The following is a 26,926-nucleotide window of genomic DNA, read 5'->3' on the forward strand; positions in this document are numbered from 1 at the left end:
CAAGACCCTGACCACCCCCGTCAAGTGCTACGGAGAAATTTCTCCACGGTTTAAAGCTCAAGGCGACGGACATAGTTAAAAGGACAACCAGTCTTAAGAGAAAACAAAAGGATGCAGGTAACACCGAACAGGAAAAGCCCCCCAGGACGCAAGGGTCTATGTTCCAAGAGGAAGCACCAGTTCTCCTGTACCTGGAAGTCTCTGCCTCGTGCGGGTGCCCGAGGGGGTCTGTGGCGGTGTGACTCCCGTGCCTTGTACCTTGTAGACATAGGTGTGCTCCGTGGACTCCAGGGAGCCTGCCGACGAGAGAGAGAGAAGTGTGTGCAGAAACTCCTGGCACAGGCCGCCCTGGGAGCTGACCCATGCAGCCTCGTCCCCCTAGAAGCTTCCTCCGGCTACTGAGCCTCGCTCACACCGGCAGAGCCTTCGGCCCTCCGGAAACGCACTGGGAACTGGAGAAAGCCCCTCACAGCGCTCCTCGCGAGGCCCAGCCCTGCTGGGGTGTTCCACCCTGAACCTCCCCAGGGACCCTGCATCCCTGGGACATGCCTGGGGATCCACGCGCGAGTGGGAAAGGTGCTTCAGCAGCAAGGAACAGGTGCCTCTCTGCTGAAGGCTGGCGTGTTCAAAAATCAGATTACAGTCCTAGGAGATTGCAGCCATCATTTCCTAGGGAGGGGCCCCAGGCTGAGGGAGCTGTTCCCCGAGTAGAACAGAACAGGAAGAGACCGACAGCAGGACATCATCTTCCCCCAAGTGCCGGCAACTGCTCACACTTGCTGGGGGCCTGGTCTCAAATAAGCTGGCCCGGTGCTCCGGACTCCGGGCTTCTCATCTCCCCTTTCAGAAGCAGCCTCTTGCTGAGGCCAAGCACTAGTGAGACCGCAACAAGTATTAACGCTGAGCACTGAGCAACAGACACCATGTGGAGGACACGAACGGCCAAGGGGGCACGTTCCCACGGGCTTCCAGGAAGAGGGGTCTGCTCTCGTGCGGCTGCAGCCGTGGGGGCCAGAGAGAGAAGACGCTACACCGCAGTGTCCCCGGGGCAGACCCAGTGCGGAGCATGGGCCGTGTGGGCACCGGGCTCCTCCACTCGTGTGTGGGATCACCGGAACTGGGTCAAAATGAGACCTGGGATGACACTTGTCAGTCCTACCTGCTGTTAAGTTAAAGGTTCTCCCCTTCTGTGAAGCCTGTACTGGAGAAAACCAGTTCAGGACGGACCCCACGACAGGGATCTGCCGCAACACCCCCTGCAAAACAGAACCATTGCTCATGACCATCCCGCCAGGGGTTCCCAGTGTGGCGTCAGCTAGGAGCTCTGTGCTCAGCCTCACCTCTTCCAGAAGTCGCTCCTCGTTTGCCTTCTGCAGCTGAACCTGAGCTTCCTGAATTCCTTTCCGAACCACCTCTGTCATGTTTTCCAGAAGCTGTGTTAGGACCAAGGAAGACGTTACTTGTCCAAGATTTTTTTTTTTAAAGATTTGACTTTATTTAGAGAGAAAGAGTGCACGCCAAGTGTGGGGAGGAGAAGAGGGAGAGAGAGGGAATCCCAAGCAGACTTCGTGCTGAGCACAGAGCCTGACGTGGGGCTCGATCCCAGGACACTGAGATCATGACCGGAGCCAAAATCAAGAGTCAGACACCCAACCAACCGAGCAACCCAGGTGCCCCAGTTGTCTAAGCTTCTTGCCTGAGACCTAGAACTATTACCACAGCATGTGCGACATTTTTCAAAAGTATATTAGTAAATGGAATTCTGCACTTTTTAAAAATATCAGGATACAAAGTAAAATAGGAAATTAAACAGAAGAGGATAAAATGCCTGGATAAGGGTAAGACACGCCTTGGTGACCAGCCTCATCTGCCAGCGAAAGGAGAAGAGAAATGTGATCTGAATGTCTTACCAACAGAAAACAGACACTGCTCAACATTCATGGAAGTGGAATCGGAAGTGACAGAGTGAGTTCAGCAGAACCTTTAGGAAGTCCACCGGAGAATGAATAAAGCCGGCTCCTCAGGCTCACAGCCAACTTCCTACCAGGAGTGGGCCGCCGCGCACACGCCCCGGTCTCCTCAGACCCCTCTTGCTTTAGTTCCTTTTCTCTGCTTCTCAGGGATTTCTACTGACTCAAGTACCTGGTCTGCAGAACGACCATGAAGCTTACAGCCTGGTCTCCGTGCCAATTGGCTAAAAGGAGGTCTACTACTGGCGGGGAGTTCTGCTGTGAGAAACATGTGCCTCATGCAGCACCAGGACCAGTTACGCTCAGGAACTCTCCCCTCACCCTCTCAGGCAGACGTGGCCGCGTCTTCCCGAATGCTCTGCTACCCCTAACTTCTCCCCATCGGCATTTGCCGCCTTGCCCGGCTATGTGGATCTCGGCCCCCCAGTGCTGAGCCCACCCAGGGCAGGGGCTGTGTCCAGTCTTCGTGGGCTTCTGGATTCCTGGCACAAGGTTTAGCTCATGGGAAGCATTCACATGCTTTTTGGGAACGAACAGATGTTTCTGAGGGGAGCTTCTTCCTTCGGGACCTCAGCTAACTGCCTGGAGCAAACCCAGAAAAGGAATGAGACACAGATTAGTCTTACAGACCCGTGAGTTCTCCTCAATTTCTCGGGCTGTGACTGCAATGGTCCCCACTAGTTCAGAAATATCCACGTCGTCGCTCGCCATGCCAACGTAAATACAGCTCTTCATGCTTTTATACTCCGGGCCTGCGGGAAGGAATGACCGACCAACTTGGTCCCCAAGTCGTCGGTCACAAGGCCGTGCACAAAAGAGCCTCCCCCATGGGGCGAGGGAAGCGGTGCTAACGGGGACACGGGACGCCCAGAGAGGCTGCAGGAGGGGGAGGGAGCTAGCTCACCCTAGAAAGAACTAAACCAGCATTTCCTCTGAGGGGACACAGCCCCCTGTCCCTTAACCAGTTAGAAAAGGCCTTCCCAAGTTAAGAGTTGACTTATAAAAGTAGTAGTTACCCATTTTAAATGTAAGGTCAGATTCCAGTTCATTTAACTTTTTCAGGAGTCCAGCATGAATTTTTTCCCCTTCTGGATCTAATTTCAAACTGCTCTTATCATCATTAGCATGTTCATACCTACAAACATCAAATAACAGTACTTCAATCTAAAATATCAAACACCTCTTCGCACACGGGAGGACTGCGGTGGGGGGGTTCTAAGCTACTGGTGATTTCCAAGGATGTGAGACACACGGGCCAAGGAGCCACTTGAGCATCTCAAGGTCAGATAGTGTCAAGAACACGGCAAGGAAGGCCCAAGTCTTCGGTCCATGAAACTTAGAGAGGCCAGGTCTGGAAGCCTCATTTGTAACAGAAGCAGGGAGTCTCCCCTCATCCTGGAAGGAGACGGAAAACAGCCACAGGGATAACCAACGACGGAGGCCAGAGGCGTGTGCTCAGCCGGCGAGGGGGTTCTCGGTCTTAGCAATCCTTAGTGACTCTGTACCCCGTGCGAGTAAGCATCTGTCAGCTGTGCACTTGCACATGTCCCCGCCCCACGGTCACCTGCAAGCTGGCATGGGAAGTACAGGGACCGCTACTTCACCGAGGGCAAGGGTGGCCACACCACCGCTGCGCTGGGCTTTGCTACGCGCCCAAAACATCCTGCTGCATTTCCTTCTGTTGGACATGTTCGCTGTGACCACACACATTCACCGCCAATTTCTAAGCCGGTCCGCACCCACGGTCTCTACACGGCAGAGCGGCACAAACGCGTACCTGACAACCCCTATTCCCGGCCAGTTCGGGTCATCGACGTGCAGGAGACCTGCCGCTGCCGTCACCTCCTGCTTGAACTCCTCCCGTAGCTGCAGTGTGCAGGTGAGGACGGGCAGCTTGCTCTGGATGCAGGCCACGACTTGATCCACATCCTCTCCCCGAGTGCCTAAAACTGAAAACGTCCCCGAGTGTTAGAGAAATGTGTAAGGAACATGGCGGAAGCCAGAGGGCAGGGCTCCCCTCCCACTGTCAGGGAGGTCAGCAGCTCCAGGGACGTCTGGTTAGCAGGAGCTAAAGCATTATTTTAAAAAAAAAAAAAAAAAAAAAAGGCCACTAAGCCCATATGGAAAAAATTAGGTGCTCTAAGTTGATACAGCAGCTCCTGCAGGTGCAGACACACTTCCCTCTCACACGGAAGACAGAATCAGCCCCCTGATGTAACACACAATGAAACTCTAACAGGAAATCAGATTCTTCTCTCAGGACTCTGCTCAAGTTATCAACATCGTACTGCAGGCTGTTAAGGATGAGGCAAGCACATGGCTCTCTCCACATGGACATCCCGGGGAGAGGGGACTCTGGCGGGTGTGTGAGGGGGAGGCAGGAGGGCGGGCTGACGACAACAGCACCGAGGACAGCCTGAGAGCCCCCAGGGCCGGCAGGGACCCCACACCACTACCCTGTGCGTGCAACTCAAATGGGGGAAGGGCTCACACTAAGCCTCCGTATGTGCTGCCTCGGGGGTCCTCGGGTGTCCTCAGCTCGCTGTGCCAGGTTTAGAGACTAAGCCTCTGGGGCTCAGGCCCCCTGCACACCACGTGCAGAAACTACTGGAAGATCGGGAGGCCACCAGTCATCTTCGTGGCGGGCTTTTCTTTGCAGGACAAATGCCCACATCTCCCTACTTTGAGGTCTTCCAGCAATTATCTTCCCCCAAATGTTAAAAATATCTCATTAAAAAAAAAAATCAAAGATTTTCTGAAAAATCTTTAAATCATCTCAGAAATAAAGCATCGTCAGTTTTTAATGTATCTTTTGTTAGCAGGCTGTTCAGTCCCACGACCCGGAGGCGGGCACCTAAGGCACTTCACGGACGGGATCCCACACCGCTACGACACAGGAATGGGGAGCAGGTCTGGACGCGCACCCAGGACATTCTGTCATAAAAGCCCACGTACTTGCAGCCGTCCCGCTTTCTCAAACGTCTAAAACGGTGGCCTCCACCTTCACGGTCTGTCTGAACCGCCAGGGGAGCCCCGAGCAGGCTCCACTCCCCGCAGCCCAGAGTCTCCGCAGGCGGCCCAGCTGCTGGGAGCTCAAAGCCCCACAGGTGCTTCTCCCAGGCAGACAGAGCGCCACGGCGGAGACAGCGAAGGGTCACAAGACACCAAAACACAGGGAGGCGCAAGTGACCGTAGAAGTATTTCTGAGACGTTACCCTGGAAAGCTCATCTACCTAAATGTAGCCCAAAGGCAAAGAAAAAGCGTCTTCAAAGAGGGCAGAGTATCCCAAGGAAAAGCAAATGAACCACCGCCCGGACTTTCACGGACATGTCACTGTCACTTCCAGAACGAGGGAGGGCAACCCACGGAGACCGGTTACCTGCTGCCGTCATCAAAGGGCTGAACCGGATGCACACGCCCTCCACTTCCAGATCCATGACCGTGAGGCCGCTCTCGGGCACCAGCTGTTTGAGCTGCTCTCCCAGCTGCAGGGACAAGGGCACAATGAGGAGGCTCCCCCAGGGACGGCCTCCCGGTCTTCGCACCTACCCTCACCCACTCGGCCCCAGGCCCTGGAAGCTCCCGGAGTCTTTTGATTCTCTTTGCATACTTATGGCCACTTCTTTTTAAATGGACTAAAAGTTTCACACTTTTTGTTACTAAAAAATACAACTGCAGTGTAGAAAAATCTAGGAAATACAGGTAAACCGAAAGAATAAAATAAAAATTACCCACAACACACCACTGAGAAGCGCCCACTGCTGACGTCTGACAGACCCATCCTGGGTCTCTGCGTATTTTCTATCGCCATAAAACACACCACTGTTCATGCTGGGCGGTAACCTGCAGCTTTTCACGTAAGTTAATGATGACCATTTCCTTCCTGCCCTAAACGTCCAGCTACATGGTTGATTCTGGCTGTTTTGGACGTCGCTGCACGATGGATCCTAACGGACTCACCCAAGCCGTTGGGGGCACGACGGCACGCTACACCAGGGCCGACACGGCTGTGGCGGGCACCCCGACACTGTTTACAACGTTCTTCACACAACAGTCTCGGAGGCGCGCTTTCAGCGCCGAGAGGCAGCCGGAGCCCAGCGCCCCCGGTCCCTGCTGTCCGACGGCCGGGCACTCAGGGGCTCCGGCTCATGCGCCCTCTGACGCCACCACAGCCGCTCAGTGCGGCCCCCATCCGGCCTCAGCAGCCAGGAAAGGGTCACCTGTGGGGGTCATGCTGCAAGGCGCTGCCTGATGTCACGCAGCACGGGGAGCGGTGACCCGAGGAAGAGCCCTAGAGGGAGGCCCGGTACCTCCACAGGAGCATCCCTCCCGGGGGCTGACGTCCCAGACGTGAGCACGTGTTTCCCCGTCTGGGGTGGAGAAGAAAGAGCACACGACCGCCATTCTTACCCAGCGATTCAGGGCATCACACGAGTGTCTTTCCCGGCCGACTGCCGAAGGTGCCATGTTGGGCACAGGGACGGCTTTAAGCACTGGATCTGACACCAGAACACAGAAAGGGGATTCACCTTCTAGAAACACAGCTCCACACACACCCCTCAAACCTTATTTCACTGAGCTCCCAACAAAACCCGAGAGAAGTCTCAAATATTACAGAAATTAAAATGTCTACCTCACAATAAATGGGGAAACAAAACATGGCGTATACATGCAACGTAGCGTTACTCATCTTTAAGAAGCAAGGAAATTCTCTCACAAGCTCAATATGGATGAACCCTGAGGACATTACACTAAGTGAAATAAGCCAGTTACAAAGACTCATGCCGCATGACTCCATGGATATGAGGTACACACAGGAGTCAAACTCAGAGACAGTAGGTAGATAGTGGTTGCCAGGGGCTGGGAGGGAGGACGGAAATGGGGAGTTAGTGTGTAATGAGTATGGAGTTTCAGTTTTGCAAGATGTAAATGTTCTGGAGAGCTGTTGGACAACAATGTGGATGTATTTAACCCTACTGAACTATACACGTAAGATGGTAAACTTTTCTTTACCACAACTAAAATTTCTTAAAAATGTGTATCTTAAGCTTCCACACTTTTTTCCTCATGAAAAATATAACGCTTGAATATAGTCTCACAAACAGAACTCTTAATTTCATTTAAGAAGTCTTTTTTTTGGGGTCCTGGGATCGAGCCCCGCATCGGGCTCCCTGCTCAGTGGGAGGCCTGCTTCTCCCTCTGCCGCTCCCCTTGCTCGTGCTCTCCCTGACAAATAAATAAAATCTTAAAAAAAAAAAAAAAAAGTCTTTCTTTCAAGAACTTTGAGAGGAAATGAAAGTATAACATTTTCAGTTACCAACTAGTCTATCAACCACTGCGCGAGGTAAATCAGGGAACCCAAGAGCACCCACAGTGGGCCTCACAACAGAATTATCCTCCTTTCATTCAAATGGTCTGGGTGCCTGCTTGTGCCAGGTGCTGTGCTGAGCACGTGGGTTATAAGGCACACAAGATTTCTGGCATCCTGCTGTTTATATTCTATTGAAGAAACACTGTAAAGAAAGAAATGAAATCACCATATACTGTTGCTAGTGCCATGAAAAAAGGTAGGGCCTCTGATACAGTCGCTTTAGACAGGACAGATAGGGAAGGCTTCTCTGAGGAGGCTGGACATTATGGAGACTTGGATGGTGACAGGGAGCCAGCCAGAAGAAGAGTGAAGAGCAATGTACTTGAGGCAAAGGGAACAGCAAGTGCAAAGGTCTTGCTCTAGGACAGTGCAGAATGTTCTAGAAACTCAGAGAAGACCAGTCTGACTAAAGCAATGATTAAGAGAAGAGGTGGCCTAAAAGGAAGTCAGAGAAAATGGCAAAGGCTAGACCCCACAGGCCTCACAAGGTACAGAGCTTGGACTTAATTCAATAGAAATAGTAAGATACTGAAGGGTCTGGGCAGCGACAGGGCACAACGGGACTCCCACGTGTATCACCACCCACTCTCCATGCAGAGAATGGTCCCGAATGGGGTGTGTATAGTACAAGGAAGTGAGAGATCAGTTTGGTGGGGACCGTGGCTGTCCAGGTGAGAAAAACCTGGACTAGGACAGGGGCGCTTGGGACATCCTTTAAAAATAGCCTCAGGCTATTCCCAATCTCAACTGCCAATGTCTTTACTGTATGTTTACACAGTATTTTAAATTACTTAAAAAAATAAACTGTGATAAGCACAACAAAATAAAAGAGAGATTTGGGGGCCCTAACTCAGATACTTTGATTCACTAGGTTGTATATACATACGTATCCAGATCTCTCTTTTCAAGGGACTCTTACCCATTCATTCTAGCACTAGTCCAGGGACTAGCATTTGGAAACCACTGGTTTGATCACAGGAAACTATCAGTAAAGTGCTAAGGCATTTAGGCCGGGAGTTTTTGTGAAAATTTTTATAAATTTTTTTTTTTTTTTTGAGAGAGAGCAAACATGCACAAGAGCGGGGGTGGGGAGGGACAGAAGGAGAGGGAGAGAATCTTAAGCAGGCTCTACACCCAGGGTGGAGATCATGACCTGAGCCAAAATCAGGCTGAAAATTATTAACATTTTCTGAAACGATGACTGAAGATTTTAGCAGTCAAAATATTTTAGACTACATCTGTTGAAATGGTTTAAAATTCAAAGCCCTTAAACACGAGTACAAAAATAACTCTTTTTAGAATCCCTTACCTGAGCCTGGTAATTCCTGGAAAAACCTGAACACCACTACTGGAGAGCTGAGCTCATCTTCCACCTGAAAAATCAATCTGATATTACCAAGTAACATTAAACCCCAACACCTGCAAAATAAAACAGTGAGTTTGGAAAAACAGGCTAGAGATAAGCATATTTTCTTAATAAACACGTAAAACTCAAAGGTTAATTTCACTTGCTACAGAAACAACAATCAAGGGTTTAGTAAAATTCCTAGAAATAATTCTAAGCTGGTTCTAAGAATACACTGCTGAATTAGAACATCTGATAATGGCACGCTGAAATTAAAGCAGGAGGAAACTATAATGATAATAAACATAAGTGTGCCATTAAAGATCAAAGGAGGCAAGGAAAAAGTATAACCAGAATCAGTGTTGGGAGAGCTGAAGCTTTCAAGAATCTAGAAATTATGCTAACTCAAGCAGGACTGACTGCAACTTTTTTTTAAGATTTTAGAGAGAAAGCCGGGGTGGGGGGGGTATTGGGGAGGTGGGGAGAATACGCTCCAAGCCCAGCGTGGAGCCCGACATGGGGCTCGATCTCAACGACTCTTGAGATCATGACCTGAGCCAAAACCAAGAGTTGGGACACTTAACCGACTGAGCCACCCAGGTGCCCCTGACTGCAACATATTTTATATTCACAGACATAGTATTCTCACTTTGTAAAACTCTCAGAACAGGATGTAAGTCCTGCTGGCAAGAAGATAAACACAGTCTAGAGCTTCTGAAGCTTCATATTTTCTCAATCACTGAAATGGTCCTTATATTCGGGACAGGGGTCAGATGACTAACTTCATTAATGGATTTCATTACAGACAAAAACATTCACTGCATTAAGATAAGCCAGCATGAAGTTCATGCTCACCATTGAACAAACACACAGCTGGCCCTCAGCTCCACCACAGGGTCAGGATACAAAGGGAACAGCAATGCCCTTGACAGAATATGACACACAGGGACAGAGGATCTCTGAGCATTCAACAATTCTAGTCATAAAACCTATTTTCCAGGGCGCCTGGGTGGCTCAGTCGGTTAAGCGTCTGCCTTTGGATGTGATTCAGATCAAGCAAGATGTGTATCCAATCTACCAACTTACTGAGCTGATTCCTTTGCTCACCTATCATCTCCTCTGACTTTCACATAAACAAATAAATCTGTTAATACTTTTAAAGCTGGAGGGGCTTAATATCTAAATAGAATAGAGTAAACCCAAGAAGGAAACAGAAACAAAAGCAACAAAATTCTATAGCCATTCCCCCATCCTCACTTAGGATAAGTCAGGATGATTTGAGTGCCGAGATTTCTATATATAGTTTAATACAGTCTTTGGTTTCCTATTTCTTTGAGCTTGGTGGTCTCAAATGTCAGTGTATGAGAAATACTGTCCAGGGTTATGTACACAGAATTCTGCTTCTAGCACATGGCAGACTGAAATGCTGGATTAAATATCCTGATAACCAAAAAAACTTTTAAACCACGGCTAGGCTCACAAAAACAGTAAATCTAGAAAGAAGAGAAAGCAAAGAATATTGTTGGCTGAGCAGAGGTTGGAGGGAGGGGAGCAGGTACGGGAACCTGGCTTTAACATCCAGAGTCTTCAGGCCCATGTGCGGATGGCAGTAAAGGGCACATAAATCTGGGACCCTTGAAGGATGCTCCAGGTGAAAAGAGGGAGAGAAAAACTCCACCCGCTGACCAGCAAGAGGGTTTACCGCCACTTGAGGCTCTGTCTACAGAGGGAGAAAAAAATTCTCTCATGAGAGAGCAAAGCATCAGGTAGGTGTGCACCACAGAGGCCTTGATGTCCCATGTGGCGCAGGAGTCCTGGAGCTGTGGAACTGACGGACGGATCTGGGCCAGTCACACAGGCAAAAACATCTAGTTTTCAGTGACAAGTTATGACACACCCACACAGGCAGGAGTCGGCAGACACCGTCCAGGGGTGATCCAAGAACTGAAATAATAAAGGAACAATCAGAAATTCAGAAATAGACGGTAGCAACCATGCTCAAATAGAAAAATGAAGACCAGGAACAATTAAAAAAAAAAAGATGACTGAAAAGGAGGCACTGACTTGAATAAGAACTAGAAAGAACATGCTGGAAGGCAGAAGAAGTCATGGAAAGTAAAAGCCCAGCGAGGGCGCCTGGGTGGCTCAGTTGGTTAAGCGACTGCCTTCGACTCAGGTCATGATCCTGGAGTCCCTGGATCGAGTCCCGCATCGGGCTCCCTGCTCGGCAGGGAGTCTGCTTCTCCCTCTGACCCTCCCCCCTCTCATGTGCTCTCTCTCTCTCATTCTCTCTGTCTCAAATAAATAAATTTAAAAAATCTTAAAAAAAAATAAAATAAAATAAAAGCCCAGCGAATGGCTGACGCAGATGCCAGGCAGCTCAGGAGCAAAGAAAGGCCTGGTGAAGCTCATGAGGCAGCGGCAAAGAGGCGGCGCTGGGACGTGTCAGAGGGGCGCATGGCACACGGAGCGGTGAGGTTCACTACGCTGCCAACTCAAGGTCCAGAGGTAAGACCGGAGAAAGAGGTCATATTTGCAAAAACAAACTTGACAGAATTGATCAGGAAAAAAAAAAAAAGAACCCTCAAGTTTAATAAGCACAAGTCCCAAGCAGGAGTTTTAGAAAATCTGAGGATTTTCGACCACAGTCGAAGGAGGACCCTAAGGACGGAGACGATCTTAAAGGCCAGCAGAGACGTAAACAGTGCATGGGGGCATTCCGCGGTTTTCAGGGGTAAGGGTGAAATATTAGACTCCCCCCCCGTAGGTGCCAAGGTTAGAACGAGGCCCACGGGCCCAGGAGAGGCAGGCAGGCAGCCCACGACTCGGCTGCTGGGAAGATGGGCACCAGCCCACGGACCCAGCAGCTGCCCCAGGCCTCCCGGCAGCGGGAAGAGGCCCTGGGCTGCTGAGCCCGGGAAGCACGTCTGTGCTGCAGACACAGCTCGTCTCCGACGCCCTGGCTTCAAGTCCTAGCCCCGCCGCCTACTATGATGGGACTCGGGACACGTGACCACAGCGAAGAGAGATGAAGTAACATCACTCCACCGCAGTGACGTCCCGTGAGGACTCAATGACTGGGGATCTGTGGGAACACCACACAAAAACTGTGGCAAGAGCAAAAGCCATTTAATAATGACCAGGATTTTGTGATGCCCTACAATCTTCACTTTGCTTTTTCATACATTATCTGATCTGCCCTTTGTAACAAGTCCCTGAAGCAGGACAAATACTAAGTTCTCCTGAAAACCGACCGGGGACAGAATGGCCCACTGGTTCAGAACACAGGCCAGCTCCACCGCGTCCTACAGCCACGTGGCCCAAGCAAATCACTGAACTGCTCTGGGCCTGCTTCCTCACCAGGAAGGAGGAGACAGCCACTGCGACCAACTCACAGACAGATTTATTCATTCACACTTAAATGCCTACTCTAGGCCAAATAATAAACTTGGCACACTATGAAAAAACCAAAAGACAAAAGTCCCTGCCTTTACAAAGCTTCTACAAAGAAAAACAGACAAGGAACACACACACGGTCTCAGGTAGTAAGAACTGCAATGAAGGACACACCCAGGGGACAGAGTGATGGACAGTGGCAAGGCTGGTTCACATAGGACAGCCAGGCAAGGCCTCTCTGAAGACATGATATTTGGTGGGGGTTTTTTTTTTTTTTTTTTTTTAAGATTTATGTATTTATTTGAGAGAGACCGTGTGAGTGAGCAGGGGAGGGGCAGAGGGAGAGGAAGAGAGAGAATCCTCAAGCAGACTTCCTGCTGAGCAGGGGGCCCGATGCGGGGCTTGATCTCAGGACCCTGAGATCATGACCTGAGCTGAAATCAAAAGTCGGATGCTCAACCGACTGAGCCACCCAGGCGCCCCTGAAGACATGATATTTGAACTAAGATCTGAAGGGTAAGAAACGAGTCTTGAAAAGAATGGAAAGGAACAGTGCTTCCAGCTAGAAGGAAGAGCACACACGCAGGGGACTACGGTGAGGGGTAAATGAGAAAACCCCCGCGCTCAGCACTGTGCACGGCACACGGCATGCATCTCACACCCGGCAGCTGTGATGAGGCCTGTTACCGAAGCCTCAGTGCTGCACGGGGTTGGCCGGTGGTTGTACCTTTCCCGAGAAAAGCATCCACTGGAGGGAGGGATGGAGCAGGGTTCCCTGGCCTTACACAGATGCCCCAAACCCACTGGTGATTAACCAGCACCAGCAGAATCTCCCAGCTTGGAGGAGGAGGGAGAGAGGATATGAGAGCCTGAGTGGGCTCAGCAAGGGAGGGACAGAAAGTCCACTGGCCCAGCACTGCCTTGATTCCTGCCATCTTGCTCATGCTAGTCCATAGTCTGGGCTTCTCTGTTTACTAAAGGAGTCCAACCAACATACCTTCACTGACAACTGAGCTCACAGGCTTAGGCAGTTAAGAGAATGACTCAATGTCACAGGGCCTCGGTGGTATGGCTGAAATGAGAACCCAGGTCTCCTGACTTAACATGCATCCCTCTGCTTCTCCAATGGGCCACTCTCCTCTTCCAAACTAGAACTTGGGTCATCTCAGGTCAACTGAATAGGCTCCAAGCTCCTACTCTGAAGGCAACGCCGAGCAGCCCCCCTCTCAGGCACTTAAAGCAAACTGTGTACTAAAATGGAAATAAACACTATTAACTTGAACCCCAAATTAACTCACGTATTAGTTTTGCACTTAACTGGGTCCTGCAGCACCCAGTGACCCTGTTTAAATTAGAATCTGACCTATATTTTCTGAAATTCTAAAATACAATGAAGCAAAACATGAAAACATTCAAGCCTGAACTGATACTTGGTTATTAGCCCTGCTAAATCCTCATCTCCTTGTCTGGTAATTACCCCTAGACAGCACTCTCCGATAGAGTTTGGCATCTTTTAGGGAGATACCAGGGGAAGACAAGAGCAAGGTCACGTGCTTATCTTTTCCTTACTCCTCACTCTGTGCAAATGAAAACTCTAATGTCAGAAGATTTCAGAAAAAGTCATCCAAAACATTGTGAGAGACAAAATGACTTTTCTTATCAGGAAGATAGGTGTTTTAAAATCACTGGTCAGGTGGTCAACAGTGTTTGTGCATTTATAAATTTTAACAGAATAAAACTACAAATGATTATATGAAAAGCACCAAAGGGGTTCAGCAAATGGTACAAATTTCTGGGGTTTGTGCTTTCTGTAGAGTTAGGTCATCAGGATGTGCATGATTCTCTTCCAAAGAATGTGGGTTTTACTAGAATTGTCACAATTACACTGAAATGCATCAAATCTGGAGATCATTCTAACTTGAACTTAAGCTATTTACTTCAAAAACAGACCAAATTATATACCGTACCAAGATCTTGATGTGGTTCACTTTCTTCAGACTTTCTTGTAACCGTTGACTCTGCAAAAGACAAACAACAGCTTATAATTACCATAATTTCATTAAATTATATGTATTTAATAATTACTTATTATAATTTCCCTAGATCAACATAACATATTAAGAAATGGTTTTTAGGAGGGTCTTTGCAGGCCTGCAAACAAGGATCTCAGGCAGATAAAGCCATCTGTCACTTGGTGGCTCCTGAGGTAGGCTGCCAATTCTTGCTTTTCAACGACTGCAAACATTCCCCAATCTTTCGGTTGCAAGTTACATGCAGTGCTTCCAGAAAGGCTTTTTCTAATAAGACATATATGAATTTGTCATATTAGCAACATAAGTCATTCATTCTTTCAAAACCTACTCAGTACATGGCCACAAATGCAAAAACAAACTACTATACCAAACTAAAAAGCTTCCGCACAGCAAAGGAAACCACCATCAAAATGAAAAGTCAGCCTACTGAATGGGAGGAGATATCTGCAAACAATTTACCTGACAAGGAGTTAATGTCCAAAATATATACAACTCCTACAACTCAAGAGCAAAAAACCAAAATCTGATTAAACAATGAGAAGATCTGAATAGAGATTTTTTTCCCAAAGAAGACATCCAAATGGCCAAGAGACACATGAAGAGATGCTCGGTATCACTCATCATCAGGGAAATGCAAATCAAAACCACAATGAGATATCACCTCACACCTGTCAGAATGGCTAGTATCAAAGAGAAAAGAAATAACAAACATGGGCAAGAATGTGGAGAAAAGGGAACCCCGGAGCACTACTGGCAGGAAAGCAAACTGGCATAGCCCCTATGGAAAGAGTATGGAGGTTCCTCAAAAATTTAAAAATAGAACCACCTTATGATTTAGCAATTCCACTTCTGGGTATTTATCCAAACAAAGCAAAAACACCAATTTGAAAAGATATCTGCACCCCCTCCCCCATGTTCACTACAGCATTATTTACAATAGCCAAGATGTAGAAACAACCTGAGTGTCCATCAATGGATGGATGAATAAAGAAAATGTCGTATGTAATATACATACACAAGGAAGCATCATTCACCATAAAAAAGAATGAAATCTTGCCATTTGTGACAACATGAATGGACCTTCAGAACATTATGCTAAGTGAAATAATTCAGAAAGAGAAAGACAAATAGTGTATGATATCACTTATATGTGGAATCTAAAACAAAACAAAAAACCCCACAGGCTCATAAATCCAGAGAACAGACTGGTGGCTGCCAGAGGCAGGGGGTGGGAAGTGGGGCAAATAGGTAAAGGTGGCTTAAAGATACAAATTTCCAGTTGTAAAATAAGTCAGTCACAGGGATGTCATGTTCAGCGTGGTGACTATAGTTCATAACACTATATTGCATATCTGAAAATTGCTAAGAGTAAATCTTAAAAGTCCTCATCAGAAGAGAAAATAATTCTGTAACAGTGTATGGTGACATGTGTTAACTGGACTTGTAACTGTGGTGATTATTTCCCAATATACACAAATATTGACTCATCATGTTGTACACCCCAAACGGATATAATGTTATATGCCAATTATAGCTCAAAAAACCCCACAGAACTACTGAGTGCAAATGTGCTCAAGACACAGAACCTGATACTGGGGAAGGAAGAGCAAAGATAAATGAGGAGCTGTTCAGAGCACAGGGTCTGGAATAAGCACATCTGAGTTCAAAATCTCACCTGTGGGACAAGGATTAAGTTCATCTGCCACTTACTAGCTATGACCTTGGACACCTTATTCAGCCTCTCTGCGCTTCAGGTCCCTCGATGATAAAATGAGGAGAGTAGCTATCTGACAGGGTTGTTGTGTCAGGTGCCTAGAAACAGTCTCCAGAACACCGTGTGCATTACGTCTGTGTGATGACCTACCTACTGCCTCATCGTTCTATAGTCGTTGTTGTTGTTTTTAAAGATTTTATTTATTTGACAGAGACACAGCAAAAGAGGGAACATAAGCAGGGGGAGTGGGAGAGGGAGAAGCAGGCTTCCTGCTGAGCAGGAGCCCGATGCGGGGCTCGATCCCAGGACCCTGGGATCATGACCTGAGCCGAAGGCAGACACTTAATGACTGAGCCACCCAGGTGCCCCTCATCGTTCTATTGTTATCTCAATCCGAGGTCTCTCATTATTGATGTGGGGATAAAAGAGCATCTACGTTATGGGGTTGGGGTTCATTCATTCTGCAGTTATTTACTGAGTGTCAGACACTGGAAAACCCCTCATGAAAACTACTTCTTAGTATGCTGCTACCAGTGGACTTCATATCCTAGGAAGTGCAAATGAAACCGTGCATGCACAGTGCGCGGCATAGTGCTTTGCACTGAGTAAATGCTCACTGCTTCCCAGGAAGATGAGAACAATGATGATGAGGATGATGGGAGGAAGCAGAGGAGGAGGATACAGATTTCTGCCCCCACAGATGGACTAGGAGGCATGAACGTACAGATGACCACACGTGCTACATTCCCCGGCAGTTTCCCACATGCTGGGAGCAGCGTGGAGTCAGCGACAGGCCATCAGACGTGGTCAGCAGTCCTGTGACCAGCTACAGTGTTTGCTTGCAGGAAGACAGAGCTGCAGTGACCTCCAGAGTTTGGTAGTTAATGTCTCATTATTTTCCTGTGCTCTGTAAGCCAAAGGGAATTGCAGAGCCCTCCCCTGATGCCCAGACCTTCCCCAAAGTGACTAAGTTACCATGGCAATAAAGGCCTCCCCTTCTGAACAACCAAACCTCAAGACGTGAGCTGACAGTCCAGTGACAAAATTTTTTTAAAGATGTGCTTTTGTAAACCTAATGAACACAAATCTTGAAATTATCTCATGTAAAAATCAAACTACTTCATTTACAGCATTTGTGCTGCATGAGAAAGGAGTCTCAGGATGAATGATCCTGACATTACAAACCCAAAGACAGCTGCTACGGTGACACAAAGATACGAATTTCCCCTAAACATAAAAATGACACGTGAGGAAGTACTGATTCCACAGAACACATTTAAAACAAAGATTTATTTTTAAATCCATCTGCATGTGATCAAGCACTACTGTGAGAGCCTCACACGTATGCGCTCATTCAGTCCTCCTAACAATCTCTTATTACATCACCCCCGTCTACCACGTAAGCCAACAGACTTAGAGAGGAGTCGGCAAGCTTTCAGACTCAGCTCAAACCGCATAAACATGACTTTCTTTGCTTTCTAAACTAGAGCATAATGACACATTTTCACAAGAACGCCTCATACAGAAGGAGAATTATAGAACTGTCCCTAGAGCCTTGCCATTTGGGAGCCCAAGCCAGCTGGTATTAAAAATACGCAGCCCATCCATCATCAACCCCCAGTGGCCATATTTCCTTCCCCCTCAAGAGACAGCCAGTCAGGGGCCACATTTACCTCCCGCCCCCTTTTGCTTCTTTCACTCCTTGGCTCTCATCTTGTGACTTCTTTTCTCATCCTATGCTGACATGGGCATTCATCTAATCTCATTTCATGTGGCCACAATTGTTGGGACACCCCAGCAGTCCCTCCCAGAACTCCACACAGGAAATGTACGCATGCAATCTGCTTATGAGAAGCCAAATCCAGACAAGAAGGTCATGGATGGTGGGTGAGGCAATGAGGCAGTTTTCCGTCGCTGCTTTTGCCACAGACTACTGGTGGCTCATTTATTTACTATTTTTATTTTTGTAAAGATTATGTATTTGACAGAGAGAGACACAGCCTGAGAGGGAACACAAGCAGGGGGACTGGGAGAGGGAGAAGCAGACTCCCAGCTGAGCAAGGAGCCCAATGCGGGGCTCGATCCCAGGACCCTGGGATCATGACCTGAGCTGAAGGCAGACGCTTAACGACTGAGCCACCCAGGCGCCCCTGGTGGCTCATTTAAACTTGAGGTTTCTACTCACCAGTTGGCAGGCATGCTTAATCCTCTCCACAATCCCATCGAGGCCCAAGTACTGTAAAGACAACCACAGTGGCAGGGCACGGAGTTTGTCTGCTGGCTTGTTTGATGTAAGACCGGCAACTAAAGTCTAAAAAAAGCCAATATGGTTTTAGCGATCAAAGCCAGTGAAGACACACAGCAGAATTATCTAGTTACCATTTTCCTCTGCACTTAGTATGGTTCAGATGCTATGCCAGGCACTTGGCTTGCCTTATTCATCTGACCATCTAACGGCCCCATAAGGCAAGAGTACTCTAGACAACCTAGGTCAGAAAACTTGCTTTCAAGGGCTCACGGCTCAGGTGTGGCAAAGCCAGGATGAGAATCCAGATGGGTTGTGTCCCAGAGCCAGAACTCTCAGGCACTCAAGAGGAAGCCCCTTCCAAGGCTGTTCTGAGTATCCTCAAACACCTGGCCATTATCGACTGAGCAATACATTAACTGTTTTAGTAAGAATCACTTAAAGCTTATTTTGCATAGGCCTATCACTAACTGATCCACTCTTAAGAACCACTTCTTAGAAAAAATATGTTACAACCTTCCAGACAATGGGGATCAAGAGCTTTAACTACTTTTAATAGTAATGTCACTTCTGGGGACATATTCTAAGGACATAATTTGAAATATAGAGAGATGCTCATTATTTTAGTAACAAAATTTTGAAAACATCCTAAAAGTTGACAAACAGAGAAGGATTACATTGCAGTATTTAAGTAACAGAATGTTACGCAGTCATAATGTCATAAGAAGTTCCTCATACACATGGGGGCCTATGAGGAGAATAAATAGAAAAAACGTATACAGTACTGTTTCACTTACGTCAGAAACATTTTTTTGATAAAAAAAGTCACAGAAGTGGCATTAAGGAAACTTTCTACTTTTTCCCTATTTTGCTCCCAGACTTGCTAATGATTATTAGCCACTCCCCAGTCCCTCCCAGTGAGAGTGAGCTTACCAAGGCAGGATCGTCGTGTTTATAAAGGGTGACTGCAGGGACAGCCGGCAAACCCAGCCATGGACCCGGAGTCAGTGTCATGCTGTCACATTTGGTTGCAGCCTACCAGAGAGAAAACAACTTTTTGTTACAGACCATCAGAATACACTAAACCCAACACCCTCCTCCATCCATAAAAACATGAAAAGCCATCAGGGATTGTTTTTGTTTTTTTTAAAGTAGGCTCATGCCCAGCACAGAGCCCAACATGAGGCTTGAACCCACGACCCTGAGATCAAGACTGGAGCCAAAATCAAGAGTTGGATGCTTAACCAACGGAGCCACCCAGGCGCCTCGGGGATTAAGTGATTTTAAATTCCTTCTTAAAAACACAGTATTTAGTAAATCAATCACATACCAGAACTGATGAGGAGACATAACCTAGAGCCAAGGTTGCCAGATTCACACTGGGAAAAAAACACAAATTATTTATTGCTGCTTATTCACTAAGTTTATACTTAAAAAAAAAAAAAAAAAGGCTGTGTTGTTTTAAGCCGACATTTAAATGTCTCTCAGCCGGGTTATAAGTGCTTATATTAACAGAAAATGCGGCATATACCAATTTCAGCAAAACCCTGAAAATGTGCTTTAATCAAATGTGTTTCAGGGGATGTCACCTACTGTTGTAATGTAATGGGTGTCTTGTTTTATATCTTTCATATAAAAGATTTTCTAGTCATCAACTCTTTCCCAGAGGGACAAAATAGCCCAGCTCCTATGGCGTGCTGGTGATGGATTCCTGGAGCTGCCCCGTATCCTCCCCTAAGCCCTTCTGGGAAACCACCCCAATCTCGTCCATCAGACCACAGCTTTGGGTGGAGGAGACACCTGCTCCAGAGGTGGGCAAATCACCGAAACTACGGAAGTGTTACATTTCCCTGGCCATGGTGATGGGCTCAGTAGGAGGCTTTTGTTGGGACTTGTGACCCTCAGAACACAAACCTGGAAAGCAAGCTGGAGCCACTGCAACTACTTTGCACCAAAATAGGAAAGTCTATCTATAGATGGAGGCACCATAGAGGAAATTAGGCCAAGTGACTGGGGGAGAGGGTGGGGAGAGGAAGATGTTGAGCCCTGGCTGATGCTGTGCCTAAAATAATCCTAACACATCTTTTTAGTTACGTGAGCCAGTAAAATCTCTTCTCGCTCATGCCACTTTGGGCTATTTTGTTACCTTTACCATAGAACCCAATGAGCCCTTAGAGACAAAAGTTACAACAAAGTAAGAGCCTGGATGCCCACTCTTGATGAGCACTGCGTGCAGGCCCAGCACGGAGCCAACCTCGCCCTCCACTCACCCCTCCACGTGAAGCCATATGCCATACTGCTCACAGAGTTCTTTCAAACGTCCAATCTTATCTGTGTGCCCTACTGCTGCAGTTCCTAGGATAAAACACACAAAAAAGGATACTAAAAGCAACAAATACTTTGAGTCTTTACAGCATGATAAAAGTTTTTAAATACGTTATCTCTAAGAAGGAAGTAACATTCTACCTGTTTTACTGAGATTTTCTATGTGAACTGGCTTAAAATCAACTTTTACAAGTTGGTAATTCAAATTCTTAAGTGTGCATGTTCTCCATTTTATGTACGTATGTAACAAGCAAGCTTGTTAATACTGTTACTTAAAACATCTATATGCTTTTTTTCCTATATACTTGATGTTCTTTCAGGAGAAATATATTCAAGTCTCTCACTAAGATGGTGGGTTTGTCAACTTATACTTGTATTTTATCAATTTTTCCTCAGGTTTTCCTTTATATTTTTCAGTTACGTTCATCAGCATCCTTAACTACTATGTCTTAGTGGATTATATGAATTTATATAATTAGTGTGGAGTCTACTTATCTCACACTAACATGGCTACAGTACTTTCGTTCTGTCACTATGTGCCCAAGATACCCTTTTCCACACTTGCTTTTTGTCATTTTCTGGGTTTTTATTTAGGTATGTCTATTATAAGTGTACATAGCTAAATTTGCAGGGTTTTTTTTAACCCAATACGAGAGGTTCTTTGTTTTAATATGCTAAAGTCAGTTTAAATATACTGAATGCTTTAACCTGTCCCCTTGATGAATCTGTTTACACTACAGGTTGGGTAGGCGGCTCCCTCTTCACAGAGCATGAGTAAAACGGAACTCGTGTATTCTCCCGACCATCCTAAACTTCCAGTTAACAGAATCCCACCTGATAAGGTTGCATACCCTCACCAACTGCCAACAAACACAACCAATGCAAGTGGTTCCTTTGCAGGGTTTAGGTCAATAAATCATTCATAACAGATTTTTGTATATAGAGTGAGGTAAGGGTTAAGGTTCAATTTTTTTTTCCCATGTGGATATCCGCCAGTTCCAAGACCACTGGTGGAAAAGACCCACTTTTCTTCCCTTGAAATACCTTGGCATCTTTGTAACAAGTCAAGTGACCCTATACATGTGAGTCTATTTCTAAACTCTACTGTCTTCAATTAATCCCACAGTGTCCTGTGGGACAACTTTATATTAAGTCTAAAAGCCAGATAGCCTAAGTCTTTGAATTTTGTTCTTTTTCATAATTATTTTGGCTATCCGTCACATCCTCTGTATTTCCATATAAATTTTAAAATCAGCTTATCAGCTTCTGTTAAGAAATTGTAGCCTGCTGAAATTTTGATAGGGGCTGATCTGTACAATCTACAGATTAATTTGGGGAAATCAGACTTCATAATATTGAGTCTTTCCACAGGTACATATCCTATATCATTCATTTGGGTTTTCTTGAATTTCTCTCAGCAATATTTGTAGTTTTCAGTGTACAAATCTTGCATATATTTTGTTAAATTTATCCATAAAGTTTTCATTTTTTTGATGCTATTATGAATGGCATTTTTAATTCAATTTCAATGGTTCATTGCTGGTATACAGAAATCCTGCAACCCTTGATCAATTTGCTTATTGTTCTAATGGCTTTTCTGTAGTTTCCTTAGGACTTTCTATCTAGATAATCAGGCCATCTGCAAGTAAAGACAGTTAATTCTTTCTAGTATGTGTGTCATGTCATTATTTTTCTTGCCTTATGCACTGTCTGGAGCTCCAAGTACAATGCTGAATACGATGAGGGAAGCACAGCAGAAAGTGGTTGTTGAACTGCCATGCTCAAGGTGCACATTTAAGTATGACATTTTAAAATTCAATTTAGAAAGGAGGCACACAAAAGAGAGAAGCACTTACAACCTAAATGAGAAAGGACACACATCAACAAAATAACTCCCCAAACAAACCAACAATTAAAGGGAATCTAAGGAGCTAAGTGTAGTATTGTAATTCTCACCACGATGCTGACATAAACCACCTTAAACATGTGGTGCACAAACATTTTAGACTTTTTTTTTAGGCTAAGTACCTAGTCTTTCTCTCATATGTCTAAAATGCGAGATTCAGTTCATAACACCTACCAGCATTTGCTACAAGCAAAAGGGGCAGTTTTCCGCGTTCTATATCATCTTTAATCAGCTTCTCCAGGAAGGCAACATCCTAGATGAAAAGGCAAACCACAAAAGCATGAAGCAACTAGCATAAAAGCTATACAATAAAAAATCAGAACTTTCAAAAGAAGCAGATGACTCTCAAAATTAATCATGCAAATCAGTAAATGTTCTTTTTTCTTTTTTCTTTTTTAAAGTAGGTTCCACACACAGTGTGGAGCCCAACACGGGGCTTGAACTCATGACCCTGAGATCAAGACCTGAGCTGAGATCAAAAGTCGGATGCTTAACCAGTTGAGCCATCCAGGTGCCCCTCAATTCTTGACCACTTTTCTATTTTCTCTTATCACAGAGATAAAAATCAAATAGTTTCCCTTGAAGACTAACTACAAAAATCAGTTAAATGAGATCAAAGTTAAAAACTGCATATATACGGACAAATATTTCTCTAGTTTTAAATACTTATGTTTAAAAAAATATTCTCTCAATCCACCCCCCCCCCAAAATAGCCAAAAATTTATCTCTAATATTACTCATTGATGTATCCAAACCAGAAGATCAAACTACCTTGGAAAAAGAAACACGGAACCCTAAAACCTATCCCTTTTGTTTCTGGCTTCAGTATGGGAAGGTTTAACACTTGAATGTCTAAAAATAAGCAGAATAGGGGGAGGGAGGGAAAAATAAAACAAGATGAAATCAGAGAGGGAGACAAACCATAAGAGACTCTTAATCATAGGAAACAAACTGAAGGTTGCTGGAGGGGAGGTGGGTGGGGAATGGGGTAACTGGGTGATGGGCATTAAGGAGGGCACGTGATGTAATGAGCCCTGGATGTTATATAAGACTGAGGAATCACTGAACTCTACCACTGAAACTAATAATACACTATGTTAATTGAATTTAAATTAAAAAAAAATTTTTTTTTTTTTAAAGAATTTAATTGAGAGAGAGAGACACAGCCTGAGAGGGAACACAAGCAGGGGGAGTGGGAGAGGGAGAAGCAGGCTTCCCGCGGAGCAAGGAGCCCGATATGGGACTCGATCCCAGGACCCTGGGATCATGACCTGAGCTGAAGGCAGACGCTTAACGACTGAGCCACCCAGGCGCCCAAATTAAAAAATTTTTAAAAATTAAGGGAAAAAAGCAGAATCCAATTCCAATCCCACATTTTTAAAATCTGCCATTCACAAAGCCAGACAATGATAACCTTTCAAAGGACGAGCTTTAGAAGAAATTTCTGGTGCTTAACTGGACTCCCATGTTTCTACTTAAAGCAGGTGATATAGTAATGACAAGATTCCTTAAGAGGCAGGTGTTTCTGACCTATATGCCAGCCAGCCTCCATGGATGGTCAAACCCGTAAGCACATATTATACAATAGGAAGATATAAGCGATAAATGAACAAGCTAATAATTATCTGGAGGCCAGCAAACAGAATTCAGTTGAAAGGAAGACACGGTTTCAAAACACAATTCCGTACTATTTTACAAACCAAAAAGAGAACTCACCATCTGATGCTGGGATCCAAACATAGTGTTACATGGCACACGACACAAGCAGGGGAAGGGCAACCCGAGCTGCAAGAAGAAACATACAATTTCGTAAGAAAGAGCTTTGTCACCATTCATTTATGCCCCCTAAAGAATGTGGCTCTAAGAAAAGTCACAATTACTCTTTTTTAAACAATCTCTCTCCTTAGGAACTCTTAATATTATAAACAGATGTTGAAGGACATCTAGAAAGTCAAGTTTAAAAAAAGGGTGTACTTCCAGGAGCAGAGATTCTTTTTTTTAAAGATTTTATTTATTTACTTGGGAGAGTGCACACTTGCGAGACAGCACAAGCAGGGGAGGGGCAGAGGGAGAGAGAGAAGCAGGCTCCTGGCTGAGCAAGGAGCCTGATGCAGGGCTCAATCCCAGGACCCCGGGATCATGACCTGAGCCGAAGGCAGATGCTTAACGGACTGAGCTACCCAGGCGCTGAGATTCTTATAAGAAGATACAGACAATGTAATATTCTCTGTGTCAACGAAATGAGTAACTATCAACTCATGTTCTAAATGAGTATCTTTGTTATATTCTAGAATATACCAAAAAATAAACAACACTTTTCCAAACCAAGAAATAACCAAGCTCTAAGCATTTTGGGAGATAATTTAGGATCCTTCCTCCAAGCATTAGTAATAAATAACACCAGCAAAAGGCATTCAAAGAACAGGATCTCATTTATGGATCCACCCACTCCCTAAGAAGCAATAAATATGGATTAGCAGATGTACATTTCTTAAAAGAAACGAAGTCAGTGTTATGAATGGAGATAGTAATTATCAAATAAATTTTATATTCTTTATTTTTAGCTTCCAAATCCTTGAGGAGTTTATAGTTTGTTTGTTTTTTAAAGATTTTATTTATTTATTTGAGACAGAGAGAATGAGAGAGACAGAGAGCACATGAGAGGGGGGAGGGTCAGAGGGAGAAGCAGGCTCCCTGCCGAGCAGGGAGCCCGATGCGGGACTTGATCCCGGGACTCCAGGATCATGACCTGAGCCGAAGGCAGTCGCTTAACCAACTGAGCCACCCAGGTGCCCCAAGGAGTTTATAGTTTTAGAAATTTTTAAACAGTTGCAGCATAGTGTTCTGGGTAACTAAGACCTGGTAGCACCATTTCAAGACCAAAAATTTAATGAGCACACTTTCTTCCCTTTCTTTTTAAATTATGAAACTGAAGCCCAAGTAAAACACACAATAAAAAATAAAGAAGTTTAAAGTGAAAATGCCGGGGCACGTGGGTGGCTCAGTCGTTAAGCATCTGCCTTCGGCTCAGGTCATGATCCCAGGGTCCTAGGATTGAGCCCCACGTTGGGCTACCTGCTCGGCGGGAAGCCTGCTTCTCCCTCTCCCACTCTCCCTGCTTGTGTTCCCTCTCCCGCCATGTCTCTGTCAAATAAATAAATAAAATCTTCAAAAAAATAAAAATAAAAAAATTAAGTGAAAATGCCCTCCCACCCCATAAGCCATCAAGCCACTACTGTTAAGAGATAGTATAAAACCTTCTAAATATTTTCTAAGTATTTATATAAATATTTTTTGGGTATGAAAAACATATACATATACACTTTATTTTTTTTTAAGGCAAGTTCTGTGCCCAACGTGGGGCTTGAACTCACGACCCCGAGATCAAGAGTCGCATGCTCCACTGACTGAGCCAACCAGGCGCCTCACACATAAACACTTTCAAAAACATGAATATGACCATCTTATATATACTATTTTGCCATCTGCCTTTCTCACTTAACAAAATACCTTTCTATAGCTTTTTTTTTTTTTTAAGTAAGTTCTACACTCAGTGTGGGGCTTGAACTCATCAAGAGTTGCATGCTCTTGTGACTGAGCCAGCCAGGTACACCCCCACCCCCATACGGAGTTTGAAGATTGGATTGCTGTCCAAGACAACTTTGGGTCCATAAGAACCTGGCCTGTAATAGATATTCAGGAAGTAATTTGTTCCAGGTTCCTGTAAGGATATTATAAATCTGCTCATTCTATACACACTCAAAAAGAGGATATAAGGGGTGCCTGGTGGCTCAGTCAATTAAGTATCTGACTCTTGGTTTCAGCTCGGGTCATGATCTCAGGGTTGTGAGATCGAGCCCCGTGTTGGGCTCCGCGCTCAGCATGGAGTCAGTTGTTCCTCTCCCTCTGCTCCTCCCCCTGCTCTCTCTCATAAATAAGTAAAATCTTAAAAAAAAAACAACAACAAAAAAAGAGGACAAACCTTCTTGCCACCAGTGACCACAGCTCATAATCAACTTAGGTCCCAGAGTTTCCCCCATGTATCACCCCAGGATTCCTCCATCTTACAAAAGACAAACCCTCCAATCCTATGGGTTTTAAAACAATGTTGGCCAAGAGGCTGAACATTTTTTTGTAGCCCCCTAATTGGGCTACATGTACCATGAAATTCAAAAATGGTAATGTTCTTTGATCTACCAATTCTAGATAGATTCTGAAAATCTATATAATATAATCTAGAAAGTATTTTCTAAATATAGAAAAAGCTTTACACACAAAGATGTCCAGAATAATCCTATGCAAAGAGCATTACCTGAAAATGGTCAGAGAAAATAAAAGAATGTGAACATTTTAATTGCCCAAAAGGGAAACAGTAGTAAAATACCATACTGTCACTTGAAGGAATATTATGAAGATATTAAAAATAAACTGTACTTGGAGGAACTGTTGATACAGCGTATGTACCTGTTATAACACTAAGTGAAAAAAGCCAGACATAACCATGTAAAAACTCTTTGATTAAAGTCTGGGGAAAAAAAACGTTGACTGTGGCTGCCTTTGGGCAACTAAAAAAATAAATACACACACACACACACACACACACAGGGTGCCTGGGAGGCT

General features: G+C 45.4%; 1 protein-coding gene across 1 annotated transcript in view; it reads right to left on the minus strand.

The window, feature by feature from the left end:
* The window catches only part of PDXDC1 (pyridoxal dependent decarboxylase domain containing 1), a 50,310-nt gene that overhangs the window by 1,930 nt on the left and 21,454 nt on the right, over nt 1-26,926 (minus strand). The window contains exons 7-22 of the mRNA XM_035022321.1: nt 24,023-24,091; nt 22,481-22,559; nt 20,346-20,430; nt 19,406-19,454; nt 19,009-19,110; nt 18,016-18,141; nt 14,051-14,101; nt 8,652-8,715; nt 6,382-6,470; nt 5,351-5,456; nt 3,748-3,919; nt 2,987-3,105; nt 2,601-2,722; nt 1,341-1,433; nt 1,160-1,256; nt 192-296 (exon numbers count right to left, since the gene is read on the minus strand). Of these exons, the coding sequence (XP_034878212.1) occupies nt 192-296; nt 1,160-1,256; nt 1,341-1,433; nt 2,601-2,722; nt 2,987-3,105; nt 3,748-3,919; nt 5,351-5,456; nt 6,382-6,470; nt 8,652-8,715; nt 14,051-14,101; nt 18,016-18,141; nt 19,009-19,110; nt 19,406-19,454; nt 20,346-20,430; nt 22,481-22,559; nt 24,023-24,091 (1,528 nt within the window). The remainder of the gene's footprint in view (nt 1-191; nt 297-1,159; nt 1,257-1,340; nt 1,434-2,600; nt 2,723-2,986; nt 3,106-3,747; nt 3,920-5,350; nt 5,457-6,381; nt 6,471-8,651; nt 8,716-14,050; nt 14,102-18,015; nt 18,142-19,008; nt 19,111-19,405; nt 19,455-20,345; nt 20,431-22,480; nt 22,560-24,022; nt 24,092-26,926) is intronic.

Source organism: Mirounga leonina, unplaced genomic scaffold (assembly GCF_011800145.1).
Source record: "Mirounga leonina isolate KUSES-001 unplaced genomic scaffold, KU_Mleo_1.0 Mir_175, whole genome shotgun sequence".
In the NCBI taxonomy this organism is placed as follows: Eukaryota; Metazoa; Chordata; class Mammalia; order Carnivora; family Phocidae; genus Mirounga; species Mirounga leonina.